The 17,071-nt window shown below is 40.6% G+C and overlaps 1 protein-coding gene across 2 annotated transcripts in view; it reads left to right on the top strand.

The window, feature by feature from the left end:
- ddb1 (damage-specific DNA binding protein 1) overlaps positions 1 to 17,071 on the top strand; it is a 53,373-nt gene that overhangs the window by 14,689 nt on the left and 21,613 nt on the right. For both annotated transcript variants that reach the window (XM_061761468.1, XM_061761460.1), the window contains exons 9-15: positions 28 to 144; positions 2,447 to 2,549; positions 6,263 to 6,338; positions 6,423 to 6,531; positions 11,216 to 11,394; positions 13,097 to 13,260; positions 14,180 to 14,287. In XM_061761468.1, coding sequence (XP_061617452.1) covers positions 28 to 144; positions 2,447 to 2,549; positions 6,263 to 6,338; positions 6,423 to 6,531; positions 11,216 to 11,394; positions 13,097 to 13,260; positions 14,180 to 14,287 — 856 coding nt within the window. The remainder of the gene's footprint in view (positions 1 to 27; positions 145 to 2,446; positions 2,550 to 6,262; positions 6,339 to 6,422; positions 6,532 to 11,215; positions 11,395 to 13,096; positions 13,261 to 14,179; positions 14,288 to 17,071) is intronic.

Raw genomic sequence — 17,071 nt, 5'->3', positions numbered from 1 at the left:
ACAATTAACTGTGATTTTCATCAACAGCTCAATGTTGACAGCAATGACCAGGGCTCATATGTGGCTGTCATGGAGACATTCACTAATCTGGGGCCCATAGTGGATATGTGTGTGGTCGACTTGGAGAGGCAAGGCCAAGGCCAGGTAAATGCTAATTCCTATATTACACTGTCATTTATCATTCATCATTTATATTTTCAATTGTGTGGTGGCTCCCACGAGCATTTGGATGATTATTGATGCAATAAATGGCATGGGAAAACCTTTTATTAAAAATAAATAGCAAAAAAATAACTGTGACGTGCACTAATGACACTTAAAGCGAATTAATTTTTTTTTGTTATTTTCAGTGTAGCTGGTCTACTAGGTTTGTGTGCCATCAAAATGGATGGATTGAGATTTTAATTATCACTTTAGAGCAGACCATGGCTTTATATAGTCTCTGATGGTCAATAAAACCGTTAGGAAAGCGGTGCTTTTATTTTGAAAGCATCTCTCTGCATCACCATAGGTAGTAATGGAAAGGTTGTTTTGTGTGTGCACAAACAAGACCAGTGTGTCCAAAAGCAGTGACGTGTGTCTAAGTTGTTATTGCCTGCACGGTGGGTAGAAAAGGGGGATTTTTCCTGATAATGATTTGTGAGTCCCAACTAGGACCAGCTAATATGAGTTGGCACACTTTAGAAATGTAGGTGTAATTGATGCCCACTGTAGACTTGGTATTTTGTGTGTGAATGTTGATTAACTAGTGATATCGTGTTAATGTGTATATGCTGTATGTACTTTTAATGACCCCTTATTTATTTTCTTGATTGTAACTACATATATCATCTATAAAAATACTATGTTATCAAAACAATATAAGATCATTTTACACTTGAGACTACGGCTGCACGATATGGTCCAAAACCAATGTCTAAATATTTTAAGGCTATATTGCAATACACGATATATTTAGATATTCTGATTTCTCCTATAAATCACTATATAAATGTTTAAATCAACTCTTTGACTCAGAGATGCCAACCCTTATCACCACCTCTCAGAAACATTCTGGATGTCTTTTCAGGAACATTTAACTTTTAATTTCAGTTTTTATTTATTCAATACGATGTCTTGGCACTAAATTGCTAAATATATAATAATGTAGTGACTGAATTAGTTACAGAATGTCTGTCATTTTACACTTGACTGTGAGCCCCGGGATGCACATAATGAAAACAATTAGTCCCAGCCCTGGAATAATGAGTCCCTGCAATTTATCATCTTAGAATACAGATACAGTAATCCTCCGCTATGTCACGGTTCTTGCTTCGCGGTCCTGCTATATTGCATATTTTTAATATAAATATATTAATTTATAAATATTTTTATTACAGTTGTTACTCTATCTTTTATACTGTTTGTCCAATGTTTTTGTTATCCATTGCTCTTGCTCTCTCAATATATTGTTTAGGCCTGCCATGATAGCAAATTGTTTAGAACAATATATTTTCCCAAAAACTTTCACGATAAACAATAGTATCGATGTTTTTGCATGCCACTTATATAATGATATTACAGCATAATAAAGAATTGTACACATCTTACAAATTCTGCCCTGGTAATCAAACATATGAGCACATCTGTGTAAATTTCTCTCATTTATTAAATAAAAGTAGAGCTGCATTTCACAATAAGAGCAAGTAAATAAAAAGAGAGAGTTATGTCTTCAAATCAAGTGCTTCAGAAAAATTGTTTGAATTTCCCCTTTTCTCTTCAAGATGCCAAATCCTGACACAACAGTGAAGTCTCAAACAAGTTTACATATTTTAGAGGTTATGTTTGTTCAAAGCCTTATTTTTGTTGTATAATGGTGTTTCACATACATATGCAATTTTGACAAGGGTTCCCAGTGGGAACTTCCCCCTGAGAAGTACAAACGAAAATGACTCTGCCCGTTCCATTGTAAGCGCCATTTGTTCCAAATTTTTCCTCCTTTTTTGGTCATGTTTTGATCTAGCTATACCTTTAACTTAACTCTTTATCGCTCTCTCTCTCTCTCTCTCTCTCTCTCTCTCTCTCTCTGCGCTCTGTGATTTCAGAGATTACCACCTGCGATGCAGATTTGATTGGCTGAGTAAAATTCAGAGTAAAATTGCTGGGTTTTGGATCTAGTTTATATTCCACAATGTGATGCTTTAATCAGAATTAAAAGAGAGAGGGAGTTACTTACATCGGGGTCTTACATCAGAATGCAGCCATCATTTGTGTAGAAAAACTAATTCTGCTACAATGGCATAAGAGATATAGTGACAAATTTTATAAAAATCGATAACGAAGTATTATCTGTGACTGTTTTTCTAGAGCTTGTAGTTTTCTATTTAGCTTGTAGTTTTCTATTGAATGTAACATCTCATTACTGTTCATAGCTAAACTCATGTTTGTTTTCATTTGCTGCCTTCAGCTGGTTACGTGTTCAGGTGCATTCAAAGAAGGCTCTCTTCGGATCATCCGCAACGGTATTGGGATTCATGAGCATGCCAGCATTGACCTGCCAGGAATAAAAGGTTTGTGTGTTTTGTCACCTCCATCTCAAACCTTGACTTTATCAAGGCCTTAATCCTGACCTTACATAACAGTAGAGCCACTTAAACCTGCACAGCTGTGTGGTTCCCCTTGCCAAAACACCAGCTGGTACCCATCTAAGCTCTGTATCTGAGTGTTAACAGATGGCTCTGGTATGGTTCTTGGCTAAGTATTATGAAAATATCTCCGAAAATTGCCGTTTGAAAACATTTCTTTTTAATAACCATCAAACTTTACCACTGGTTTAATACTTAATTTCCTGGTGAGTGCTAGCATCTAACAGCCTTTATCAGCTTGGACTGATGAACATTCAGAGTTCTTTACTCTCGTGTTGGCCTACCTGAGAGTCCTCAGGGTAGGGCTGGTTGATATGGCCTAAAATTCCAATCACAGTATCATTTGAATCCTTTCACGACAATGGTATCTTTCGTGATATAAATGTAAGTGTAAAAATTGTAATGAAAGTATTTCTGAGTGGGTGAAAGTATTTCTGAGTGGGTTATATAGTCCCTTAGCAATGTTAAATTGATTTAAAAGGTTAAAAAAAAGATTTATATTTGTATATTAATATATTTATATTAAAAATATGCAATATAGCAGGACCGCGAAGCAAGAACTGTGACATAATTAATGTGTTTAGTGAGATGAATATAAAATAATGCACATCCACACAGCACACCACATCTGAACCGGAAATTAATTAGTACGTCACTGCACACGTCACTTCAGAATGTGGGAAGGTTAAAATTATATTATTATTATTATTAGACATTTGTAGTATAAGATAACCTTTATTAGTCCCACAATGGGGAAATTAGTGTTGTTTCAGCAGCAATTGTGGATATCAGAATCATCTTTATTTTGCCAAGTATCTCCAAAAAACACACAAGGAATTAGTCTCCGGTAGTTGGAGCCGCTCTCGTACGACGACAGACAGTCAATTGACAGAGAACACTTTTGAGACATAAAGACATTGAGAAAAACAGTCACTTGGCAATAAAGGGTTGCTAGTTATCTGGTAATGCCTGTACAGTTTTTTTTTGTTTTTGTTTTTGTTTTTTTTGACAATTGTGCAAAAAGATTCAGAGTCCTCTAGCACTTAGACCAGTTTGAATGACTAATATAACATTAGTCCGGTGCAATTACCATTGTGCAAAGGCCGCCGAGACGTCAAGGAGTGTATGCAGTTTAAAGTGACTAGTAGCGCGATAATCTGGGACAATGTTGATTATGCAAATGTTGCACATACTCCTTAGTCAGTGTGCAAGTGAAAATAGGAAATATAAATAGCATTCAAGAGAAGACGTGCAAGACGTGTATTGCACAAAATAGAAACCAAAGCTATTGTCCACACAAACTATCCAATTCAATCTATCAGCAATGTTATTTGTTTGTTTGCAAAATAGTGCTGAGTTTGAATTTTGACGTTTGAGATCTGATTAATCTACTTTAATAGTTTTTCTTTCTTTTCTTTTGTTACCAGGGTTGACAACAGAATTGGCAAAATCATTGATTGTCACAGATATTTTTGATGATGGAACGTCAAAATCCCATATACTGGTACTTGGATTCAGGCTACAACTGCGTCCCCCGTTACAAAGTTGATGTAATAAAAACATTAAAATGATCAATATTGAAGCAATAATTAACATGTAACGTGCAGAAGGTGGTTGGGCATTGTCTTGCTGAAATAAGCAGGGACGTCCATGAAAAAGAAGTTGCTTGAATGGCAGCATATGTTTTGTGTGGAAACTGTATTTCAAGTTACAAAAATATGTGTCAAAAATTGCTGATTTCCATTCAGGGTAAAATTGCTGGGTTTTGGGTCTAGTTTATATTCCACAATCTGATGCTTTGATGGCAGCATATGTTTCTCCAAAACCTGTATGTACCTTTCAGCATTAATGGTGCCTTCACATATATGCAAGTTACCCATGCCATTGGCACTAACACAGCCCCATACCATGACAGATGCTGGCTTTTGAACTTTGCGTCCATAACAGTCCAGATGGTTCTTTTTTTCTTTGGCCTGGAGGACACGACTTCCATCCATCCATCCATTTTCTGAGCCGCTTCTCCTCACTAGGGTCGCGGGCGTGCTGGAGCCTATCCCAGTTGTCATCGGGCAGGAGGCGGGGTACACCCTGAACTGGTTGCCAGCCAATCGCAGGGCACATACAAACAAACAACCAGTCGCACTCACAGTCACACCTACGGGCAATTTAGAATCTCCAATTAATGCATGTTTTTGGGATGTGGGAGGAAACCGGAGTGCCCGAAGAAAACCCACGCAGGCACGGGGAGAACATGCAAACTCCACACAGGCGGGTCGGGGATTGAACCCGGGTCCTCAGAACTGTGAGGCTGACACTCTAACCAGTCGCCCATCGTGCCGCACACGACTTCCACAATTTCCAAAAACAATTTGAAATGTGGAGTCGTCGGACCACAGAACACTTTTCCACTTTGCATCAGTCCATCTTAGATTAGCTCGGGCCCAGAGAAGCCGGCGGTGTTTCTGGGTGTTGTTGATAAATGGCTTTTTCTTTGCATAGTAGACTTTCAAGTTGCACTTACGGATGTAGCGCCGAACTGTATTTACAGACATTGGTTTTCTGAAGTGTTCCTGAGCCCATGTGGTGATATCCTTTACACATTGATGTCGGTTCTTGATGCAGAAGGATCGAAGGTCACGGGCATTCCAATGTTGGTTTTCGGCCTTGCCGCTTACATGCAGTGAATTCTCCAGATTCTCTGAACCTTTTGATAATATTATGGACCGTAGATGATGAAATCCCTTGCAATTATACAACTGAGGAACATTGTCTTTAAACTGTTCGACTACTTTTCTCACACACTGGTTCACAGAGAGGTGGACCTCGCACCATCTTTTCTTGTGAATGACTGAGCAATTCAGGGAAGCTCCTTTTATACCCAATCATGGCACCCACCTGTTCCCAATGAGCCTGTTTACCTGTGGGATGGTACAAACAGGTGTTTGTTGATTATTCCTCAACATTCTCAGTCTTTTGCCACCTGTCCCAGCTTTTTTGGAACGTGTTGCAGCCATAAAATTATTAATTAATAATATTAATTAATTAATTAAGTTAATGATTATTTGCTAAAAACAAAGTTTATCCGTTTGAACATTAAATATCTTGTCTTTGTAGTGTATTCAATTAAATATAGGTTGAAAATGATTTGCAAATCATTGTATTCTGTTTTTATTTGTTTAACACAATCCCCCAACTTCACTGGAATTGGGGTTGTATGTTTTTTCTAGTACAACACAGTACATAGTACAGTTGCTCACATGCCAAGTGTCAATTTGGCTGTCACATGTTAATGATGGGAGACATGTTAGTCCCAGGGAATTACGTTCTTTGTCAGGTCATTGCTGTAACGCTTAAATGAGCCACATAGGCTTATAAGGGTTGCTTGCACTTGTAAGGTTTTAGATGTTTATTGATCAATTTTGCCATAAAATTATTTACTGCTGCATCCTGCCTCAGCATGAGACAGTTATTCACTTAACCAACCAGTGGCACTCTGAAAGGGATTTCCAACGTTTTTTTAAAATGTGAACCTTTGGGGGGAAAAAAAGGAAAAATTGTTTTGACACTTGCTGGATATTATACATCCCTCATTAGTATATTGATTGAGCTAATAACTTTTCTCATTAATTGCCTTCCAGGTTTGTGGCCTCTCCGCTCGGAGACAGGAAGAGAGACTGATGACATGCTGGTGCTGTCTTTCGTAGGTCAAACACGGTGAGCGATTGCTTTTGAGCATATCAGATACATGCGGTGCAAATTAAAATTCCTTTCTGATTTTAATTGTGTGTTTTCTCTTAGTGTGCTGATGCTGAGTGGCGAGGAGGTTGAGGAGACAGAACTTCCAGGCTTCGTAGACAATCAGCAGACGTTTTACTGTGGCAATGTTGCGCACCAGCAGCTCATTCAGGTTGGTATCCAAATAGGCTTCCACATTAAATGTGTGTACCAGACATCGGCCCATTTGACCAGATTGTGCCCTGTTTGGCTAAAATTGATGTTGGAGCCTTATTTCCTACAGTCTGCTAATGCAGAAATGTCTCAGTTTGCACATTTATAGTTAAATAAACGGTTTTACTCATAAGCCAAACATAAATGGTAGATGTGGGCAGGCTTACAAGGATGTAACTCTTAGATGATATAGATCATGCTTGTTGTTTAAATGTCAAGTTTTAGACATGATTTCAGGTTCTCCCTGCCTTTTCAATATGGGACTGAAAATGGATCTTCAGTCTATTGTCAATAAATAATCAGCTAAAATTGCAGCTTTTATTTCATTGTATTTACATCTAGGTGTGTTAAACAACTCAGGACACAGCACCTTTTGTTTGAAACCACACATCCATCCATCCATCCATCCATTTTCTGAGCCGCTTCTCCTCACTAGGGTCGCGGGCGTGCTGGAGCCTATCCCAGCTATCATCGGGCAGGAGGCGGGGTACACCCTGAACTGGTTGCCAGCCAATCGCAGGGCACATACAAATAAACAACCATTCGCACTCACATTCACACCTACGGGCAATTTAGAGTCTCCAATTCATGCATGTTTTTGGGATGTGGGAGGAAACCGGAGTGCCTGGAGAAAACCCACGCAGGCACGGGGAGAACATGCAAACTCCACACAGGCGGGGCCAGGGATTGAACCCTGGTCCTCAGGACTGTGAGGCTGACGCTCTAACCAGTCGTCTACCGTGCCATCTGAAACCACACAAGTGAGCAAAAGTATTGTAACAGATATTATTAAATTAACTTAAAGTGAATAACATTTAATATTTGGTGGCATAACCCATACTTGCAATAACTGCATCAACCCTGCGACCCATTGACTTCACCAGACTGTTCTTCATTCAGACATTCTTCATTTGAAATGCTTTTCCAGGACTTTACTGCAGCCTCTTTCAGTTCATGTTTGTTTGTGGGGGTTTCTCCCTTCAGTCTGCTCTTCAGGAGGTAACATGCATGCTTGATTGGGTTAAGGTCCAGTGATTGACTTGGCCAGTCTAAGACGTTCCACTTTTTACCCCTGATGAAGTCCTTTGTAGCGTTGGCAGTGTGTTTTGGGTCATTGTCTTGTTGCATGATGAAGCTTCTCCCAATTAGTTTGGATGCATTTTTCTGTAAATTGCCAGACAAAATGGTTTTGTAGACTTGAGAATTCATTCTGCTGCTACCATCATGAGTTACATCAGAATCAGAATCATCTATATTTGCCAAGTATGTCCAAAACAGGAATTTGTCTCCGGTAGTTGGAGCCGCTCTAGTACGACAAGACAGTCAATTGACAGAGAACACTTTTGAGACATAAAGACATTGACAAAAAAAAACAGTCACTGAGCAGTAAAGGGTTGCTAGTTATCTGGTAATGTCAGTAAAAAAATTTTTTGACAATTGTGCAAAAAGATGGAGTCCTCTAGCACTTAGAGCAGTTCGAATGACTAATATTGCAATAGTCCGGTGCAATGTCCATTGTGCAAAGGGCGCCGAGACTTCAAGGAGTGTATGCGGTTTAAAGTGACGAGTGACTCCTCAATCAGTGTGCAAATGGGGCAGATGCTACTCTGGCATGAATGGCCAGTATTGGTCAACAACAGATATGCAAATAGTGCAGCGTGGCGAGACAACTACAGTGAGTGCACGAAATGTGACAACGAACTCAAGTCAAAAAATTGCCAGCATGTTGCAATGGAATTGTAGGTTAGCTGTTTAAGAAGTTGATTGCAAGAGGGAAGAAGCTGTTGGAATGTCTGCTAGTTCTAGTTTGCATTGATCGGTAGCGCCTACCTGAGGGAAGGCGCTGGAAGAGCTGGTGACCGGAATGCGGAGGGTCCGAGAGGATTTTGCACGCTCTTGTCTTAGTTCTGGCAGCGTGCAAGTCCTCAAGAGTGGGTAGGGGGGTACCGACAATCCTTTGAGCAGTTTTGATTGTCCGTTGCAGTCGGAGTTTGTCCTTTTTTGTAGCAGCACCAAACCGGACTTTGATGGAAGAACACAGGACTGATTCGATGACCGCTGTGTAGAACTGCTTCAGCAGCTCCGGTGGCAGGCCGTGCTTTCTCAGAAGCCGCAGGAAGTACATCCTCTGCTGGGCCTTTTTGAGGACGGAGTTGTTGTTGGTCGCCCACTTCAGGTCCTGAGAGACTGTAATTCCCAGGAACTTGAAGGTCTCGACGGTTGACACAAGGCAGCTGGACAACGTGAGGGGCAGCTGTGGCGAAGGATGTCTCCTGAAGTCCACAATCATCTCTACAGTCTTGAGCATGTTCAGCTCCAGGTTGTGTCGGCCGCACCACAGCTCCAGCCGCTCCGCTTCCTGTCGATATGCAGACTCGTCATCGTCCTTGATGAGGCCGATGACAGTGGTGTCATCTGGAAACTTCAGGAGTTTGACAGTCAGGTGCTCTGAGGTGCAGTCGTTCGTGTAGAGAGAGAAGAGCAGCGGAGAGAGGACACAACCTTGGGGCGCCCCAGTGCTGATGCTGCGTGTGGATGAGGTGGCCTCCCCCAGCCTTACCTGCTGTGTCCTGCCCGTCAGAAAGCTGTAAATCCACTGGCAGATGGCAGGTGAGATGCTGAGCTGGAGAAGCTTGGATGAAAGGAGTTCAGGGATGATGGTGTTGAACGCTGAGCTGAAGTCCACGAACAGGATCCTCGCGTAGTTCCCTGCACTGTCGAGGTGTTCTAGGATGAAGTGCAGTCCCATGTTGACTGCATCATCCGCAGACCTGTTCGCTTGGTAGGCAAACTGCAGGGGGTCATGAAGCTCGTCCATTTTGTTGGGTAGGAAGCGTACATTCGCGAGGTGGATCGACGGGAACGCCAATCTGAGTCCTCTCTTGCTGAGTTTCACCTGAATGCCGGCTCGCTTCCCTCTGTGGCGCCGTTTCCGTCTCCATGCGCCGAAAACCGCGGACGCCGCCCTGGTAAGTAACTCGGGGGGAAAAAACTGACCGGATTTGCGAAAGTTGGTGAAAGAAAGTCCGGAGTAGCCAAGTCTCCCCTTGTGTAGGTGAGTCGTGTAATGTCTCCAAAGACGAACGAAAAAAACAAAAACAATACTCGAGAGCGCATTACCGAGGCGACCACACTGGTAGGCGCCATCTTGGATTTGATATATCATCAATAAAGACAAGTGAGCCTGTTCCAGAAGCAGCCATGCAAGCTCAAGCCATGACATTACCGCTACCATGCTTCACAGATGAGCTTGTGTGTTTTAGATCATAAGCAGATCCTTTCTTTCTCCATACTTTGGCCTTTCCATCACTTTGGGAGAGGTTCATCTTGGTCTCATCAGTCCATAAAACTTTGTTTGAAAACCTTTTGTGGCTCCTATCTGTACTACTTTGCAAAATCAAATCTGGCCTTCCCATTCTTTTTGCTGATGAGTGGTTTGCATCTTGTGGTACGGCCTGTATATTTCTTCTCTCAAAGTCTACTTGGAACAGTGGATTGTGATGGCTTCACCCATGCCTGTGAAGGTTGGCAGTGATGTCACTGACTGTTGTGTTTGAGTGTTTCTTCACAACTCTCACGTTACTGTCATCAACTGCTGTTGATACCCTTTGCTGACCTATTCGATGTTGGTTGCTCAGTACACCAGTACATTCCAAATTGTTGTATTGGCTATGCCCAATGTTTGTACAATAGCTCTGATCGATTTTCCTTCTTCTCTCAGCTTCAAAATGGTTTGCTTTTCTCCCACAGACATCTCTCGGCGCTTCATGTTTGCTTAACAGCAAATGCACTTTTCACAGGTGAAACCAAAGCCAAAAACAAGCACTCTGAAATTATTAAGCAATCAATTTAAAAGGCAACACCTGAGCAACTACACACACCCATCAGTCACATGTTCCAGTACTTTTGCTCACTTGAAAGGTGGGTGGTTTCAAACAAAAGGTGCTCTGTCCTGAGTTGTTTAACACACCTAGATGGAAATACCATGAAATAAAAGCTGAAATTCTTAACTTTTGTCTTGCATTCATCTTTTGATCTGAAACCCAAATGTCTTCATTATATAACAAACACAAAGGAATTGACCTTGCCATTCCGATACCTTTGGAGGGGACTGTATGGTGAGCATAAAAAGAACACTGTGTATATTGTAATCATGGTCTATTTAAAAAAATAATAATAATTTCCCGGAAAAATATTTATTTCAAAAGAGTGGCAACCCAGATAAGTAAAAAATACCAATACTTGAAAGTACTACTCAGTTTTCTTGGCAGACCAGATAAGATTGAGCAGATGCCGGAATGCTTACAGCCCTGAGACTGAAGTCTTTACTTTGATTTCAGTGCAAAGACTTTGGGACGTGACCTTGCAGAAAATTACTGAGTGTTTCAAAAAAAAAAAAAAATTGGGTGGAAGGGATAGAAAAGGTATCACATTTTATCTTTGCTGTTTTTAGCAAAGAATGTGAGATTGTGTAAAAAGCAATTATGAAAAAATATTTCCAGGCAGGAGCAATCCTGGCATATAACCAAATGTAAACAATGACGTTTTCTTTGAAGCGGCTTCATATTTTATCACCCTTCTGTCACTTGCCAGAGGTGTTGTGCAGAATAACATTTAAATGGGAAAACCTTGTGTACGTCCAGATCACATCGGGCTCTGTACGCTTGGTGCGTCAGGACAGCAAGGCATTAGTGAGCGAATGGAAGGAGCCACAGGGCAGAAACATCAGTGTGGCTGCTTGCAACCACACTCAGGTGGTTCTTGCTGTTGGCCGTGCACTTTACTATCTCCAGATCCTGGCTGGAGAGCTCAAACAGATCAGGTATGACAATTTGACATGCATAATTAGCAACTTACAGTGGTGTGAAAAAGTGTTTGACCAATTCCTGATTTCTTTTTTTGCATGTTTGTCACACTTAAATGTTTCCCATCATTAGTCAAAGAGATCACAAGTAAACACGTAATGCAGTTTTTAAATGAAGGTTCTTATTATTAAGGGACAAAACAAATCCAAACCTACATGGCCCTGTGTGAAAAAGTGATTGCCCCCTAAACCTAATAACTGGTTGGGCCACTCTTAGCAGCACTACAACATTAGAACAGTTCTACCAAGATGAGTGGGCCAAAATTCCTCCACAGCGCTCTGAGAGACTCATTGCAAGTTATCGCAAAAGCATGATTGCAGTTGTTGCTGCAAAGGGTGGCCCAACCAGTCTTCTTGGGTGGCTTTCAATTTACTTGGATGACCTGCTGAAGTAAAGCTTATGTAGTGGAAAACATTATGTAACCCATTGGTTAATAATACATGCGTCAGTTTTTGTCATACCTACTGTTGCTTATTTTTGTTATCTGAGTAATATCACTTGATCAACACTTTTCTAACATTCCATACTACAAAATAAACTGTATAATTATTTCTGATATTGTATCAGATCGATATCGGTATCGGCCAAAACTCAAGGCTACAATATCAGTATCTGGTCAGAAGTAAAGAAGTTGTATCGCTAATGCCTACATAGGTCACCAAGTATATGTCTGCAAGTGTGATGGGAAATTCACGATAGGCCAAATTGGGAATAATTAAAATAAAAAGTTGAGTGACATTACAACAACTTTTACGAAACAGTGCTTTCCTCAGCACTGTAACCACGTTAGCAACAAATCCAACTAAAATGTATTCAATGAAAAGTCTTTAATTTGGTAGCTTATCCAATAGCCAAGTGAATTTGTATATTAGCATTTTATTCTTGAAACTATAATGACGGTTGAGGGCTTTTTATAGGTGCTTCGTGGTAGCGCTTAGACAACCCTATTTGCCTGAAACATCTCACTTTGAATATCACATACTGTATGACCACTTGGGTTTACTATGCTCTGTCCACATTGACAGCATTCACAGAAAGGATGTCAACTTGTGCTTGGACTCGCCCCCTAAAACCTCATCCGCTATTTGTATTGACAGTAACGAATGACTACCAAATCACAATCTGTTTTGCGCTCCTCGGTGCCATAAATCCTCGCGTACCCGGGCCAAGCTGCCACCTTTCTAGCTAGCCTGCTGGCTACCTAGCCGATGTAGTCATCTTTTATACTGTGTTGGATAAACCTTTCTCCCATTCAATCTGCCGCAGTCGCATTCTCCAGCAATGGCTCCTCTTCTGCTTCCGTTGTGCCGCTTTCATGTTATCCGTGCAGCGCACTGGAGCTAGGCTAAATACAAGACTCCCAGCAAAGAGATCATTTTGTATTTTCTTTTTAAAAAAAAAAAAAAAAAAAAAAAACTTTATGGAGACTTAGATGAAGCTACGGTGCGTACATGTGCAGAAACAATGCGCACTAAGTCAAAATGGCAGTGGCTGTAAAACAACGGAAGTGGCAGCATTGCGGCTGTTGTCAGAATAAAGTAAGAAGTATGTTATTCTTTGATTTTTTTTTTCTTTTTTTTTTTAGGGATTCGTGAGTCAATACGAATCACCACTTATTTGTTCGTAACGCTGGCGTCAACCACTTTTTGTCTTCTTCAGCAATACAGATATGGAACATGAGGTGGCCTGCCTTGACATCACACCCCTAGGCGAAGGTGGTGGTGAATCACCGCTCTGCGCTGTGGGGCTTTGGACTGACATCTCAGCCCGTGTACTGAAACTGCCCTGCTTCACTGCCCTTCACAAGGAAATGCTCGGTGGAGGTGAGGCGAAAAGGGAGGCTAGATCCACCGGCAAGAAAACAGAAAAGCTGTTTCTGGCTTCTCAGAGAGTATTGTAAACTTTGTGGGTGTCAACTGAAGTTTATTTCCATGGCCCAGTCAAAGTAGTATAATGCCTTAATGGACTTTACAAATCCACTCAAGTGAAATTTCCTTACAGCTCACGCACTCTCAAAGTCAAGACATAAACTCCCTAAAACCTTCACATAAGTAAAACCACAGGGGCGAGGGAAATTGCTTTGTGACAAACAACTGAATATAGACCAAGAGCAGTTTGGCACCTCATTGGCATTTTATGTGATGGACCTTCTTTGGACATAAAAATTCAAGTACAAGTCAAAGAATAATACCCTGCAATCCACATTTATGAACCACTGGAGGGTGCAATGATTTTCTCCATCGATGCCCAAGGGTGGCACCAGTAATTTTACATTTAGTGCATAATTTAAGATTTATATTATACAGTATGGAGACAACCTCTTTAGTTAAACTTTTGAAAAAGTCTGTGGAGACCACATCTTCTTATCATGAACAGGGCTCTTCTTTCCAGTTACAGTTCCATCTATGATGAATATCTCGTAAATACACAGCAGCACGCAATATTTTCAATGTGTGTGTGTTAATAGCTGTGCAATTAAACTCATTCCTCAAAGGGAGATAAAAGATTGTTTTCTAATTATTTGCAGGCCTCCCAGAAACAGTTTAATATTCCCCCGAGTTTTCATGTTAATTTTGTTAGTTAAACATTCAGTTTCTTTAAGCGTATGTCTCCTGGCTAATAACTGTCATTGATTTTCAAGTCTAGACATCTTTGCTGCCATTTATCACTGTGGTGTTGATCTGTGAACCCATTCATTCTGATAACATACAAGATATATCATTTTGTTTTGACCATCCCAAGAGATCATCCCTCGCTCCATCCTAATGACCACTTTTGAAGGCAGCTTCTACCTGCTGTGTGCCCTTGGAGACGGTGCACTCTTCTACTTTGGTCTGGATCTGCAGACAGGTATGTCCTTTGCACGGTGTTAGTCCATAGTCAGCAGATGTGCAAATCTATATGAAAGTCAATTTAGTGTAATACAAATAGAGAATCTATATGTATTTTATTACAGGGTTGATGCATGAAAATTTATCTCCTACCAAAAATCTACTACAAATAGTCAATAGGGCCTGATTTACTAGGATCCCAAATAGCGACTGCTAAATAGCATCTTTGCTCTAACAGATTGCATGCTGTTGGAGGGCTTGTTGTGCTTGGTTGTCTAAAATAGAGATCTTTTACTAAGATCCCAAACAGCAGGCACTAAATTGCACGTTTACTCCCTGTAATAGATTTTGCGCACTGTTGGCAACCTGTGAAAGTGATGGAGACTGCCATATCTAAGAATTTTTCGCTTTAGCTCTAACGGTGTTCACCATGGATAATTTGGGAGCGCACCACAAGTGTAAAATTAAGTTTGGAGTGATAGAATTGGAAGTGTTATTGGAAGAGGTGAACAAGTGTACAGTGGTGCCTTGAGATAGTTTTTTTGTTGTTGTTTTGTTTTGTGTTTTTGTTTTGACACGCGAGTGCAATCTTGAAATACCAGCCAGGGCTGTTTGGTGGCAGTAAATTCAATTCAACTCACTTCACAATAAGCAGCAGTTTAGCAAATAGTGAACATTTAATCACAAAAGAGGCTTCAAGCTATTTATTGCCACTCACAGTTGAAGTTTACTGTAAAACAAAGAGAATTACATGTATATTTAAAACAACCAAACTATGTTACCTTAAGAACGGCCTGCTAGCTTAATGCTAACATAATGAAACATCCCATTGACATGCTGATGGTTGTCATCGATAGTCGCGGTTTTACAACTTTTTAAGCAATGAATATTGAACACAAATGGCGGAACGACACATGTAGACAAATATGACAGTACTCACAAGAAAGGCTGGCCGATGAATGTATTTTGAATCATGATTTCAATTTTGGCTTCTCACGATCATGATAAAGTTATCTAGGGGTGGTTAAGAATATCGATTCATCATCCATCCATTTTCTACACCGCTTATCCTCACTATGGTCGCTGGAGCCTATCCCAGCTATCTTCGGCGGGGTGCACCCTGAACTGGTCGCCAGCCAATCGCAGGGCACATAAATATAAAGGCGGGGTACACCCCGAACTCTGTCGGGGCAGAATCCTCCATGGCAATGACTATTTGCCACTATACTATGTGTACTATTTTTTCCATGTACTTGAACTAAATGCCAAAGAGTAGAAATACAACCCCAATTCCAATGAAGTTGGGACGTTGTGTTAAACATAAATAAAAACAGAATACAATGATTTGCAAATCATGTTTGACCTATATTTAATTGAATACACTACAAAGACAATATATTGAATGTTCAAACTGATAAACTTTATTGTTTTTAGCAAATAATCAACTTAGAATTTTATGGCTGCAAAACGTTCCCAAAAAGTTGGGGCAGTGTCATGTTTACCACTGTGTTACATCATCTTTTCTTTTAACGACATTCAATAAACATTTGGGAACTGAGGACACTAATTGTTGAAGCTTTGTAGGTGGAATTCTTTCCCATTCTTGCTTGATGTACAGCTTCAGCTGATCAACAGTCCGGGTCTCCGTTGTCGTATTGTACGCTTCCTAATGCGCCACACATTTTCAATGGGAGACAGGTGTCTAATAACTGCACTATTTTACTCCGAAGCCACGCTGTCGTAACACATGCAGAATGTGGTTTGGCATTGTCTTGCTGAAATAAGCAGGGGCGTCCATGAAAAAAACGTCGCTTGGATGGCAGCATATGTTTCTCCAAAACCTGTATGTACCTTTCAGAATTAATGGTGCCTTCAGAGATGTGTAAGTTATCCATGCCATTGGCACTAACACAGCACCGTACCATCACAGATGCTGGCTTTTGAACTTTGCGTCCATAACTGTCCGAATGGTTCTTTTCCTCTTTGGTCCGGAGGACACGACTTAAACAATTTCCAAAAACAACGGAGACCCTGGACTTTTGAACAGCTGAAGCTGTACATCAAGCAAGAATGGGAAATAATTCCACCTACAAAGCTTCAACAGTTAGTGTCCTCAGTTCCCAAACGGTTATTGAATGTTGTTACGAAAAGGTGATGTAACACAGTGGTAAACATGACCCTGTCCCAGCTTTTTTGGAACGTGTTGCGGCCATAAAATTCCAAGTTAATGATTATTTGCTAAAAACAATAAAATGTATCAGTTTGAACATTAAATGTCTTTGTAGTGTATTCAATTAAATACAGGTTGAACAATATTTGCAAATCATTGTATTCTGTTTTTATTTATGTTTAACACAACATCCCAACTTCATTGGAATTGGGATTGTAAGTCTTAAAAGTCTGTTGTTGCTGATCTTTTCCCTCTGGCACTCCAGGTACAGAAAGCAGTTGGCTATCCATCACGCCTTTATTTGAAACCTTTACCACCCAGTGTTTCAGACACATTTATTATTATTATGCAACACCTGGAAAACTGCACTGTACTGAAATAACCCAGATGCTTGGAAAATTCAGAGTTCAAAGGAGTTTTGTCATTGATGACATGGTTTGACTCCTTTTTGTGACTGGCTCTACGTCAGAAGCTACAAAATTGCATTGCTGAATAGACGATATGCCACAATCGCTTTGTTGTGGAATTTCAAAACAGTTTACACAAGCCAAAAATGCTCCCCGCTGCCTGTCTGTGTCATTTTGCGTGCGCAAAAGAAAAAGAGAAAAAAAAGCCAGCCAGCGCAATTCATCC

The sequence above is a fragment of the Phyllopteryx taeniolatus genome, chromosome 2 (genome assembly GCF_024500385.1).
Source record: "Phyllopteryx taeniolatus isolate TA_2022b chromosome 2, UOR_Ptae_1.2, whole genome shotgun sequence".
Lineage (NCBI taxonomy): Eukaryota > Metazoa > Chordata > Actinopteri > Syngnathiformes > Syngnathidae > Phyllopteryx > Phyllopteryx taeniolatus.
Note: the sequence above shows the minus strand (reverse complement) of the source record. Positions and strands in the feature narration are given on the sequence as shown.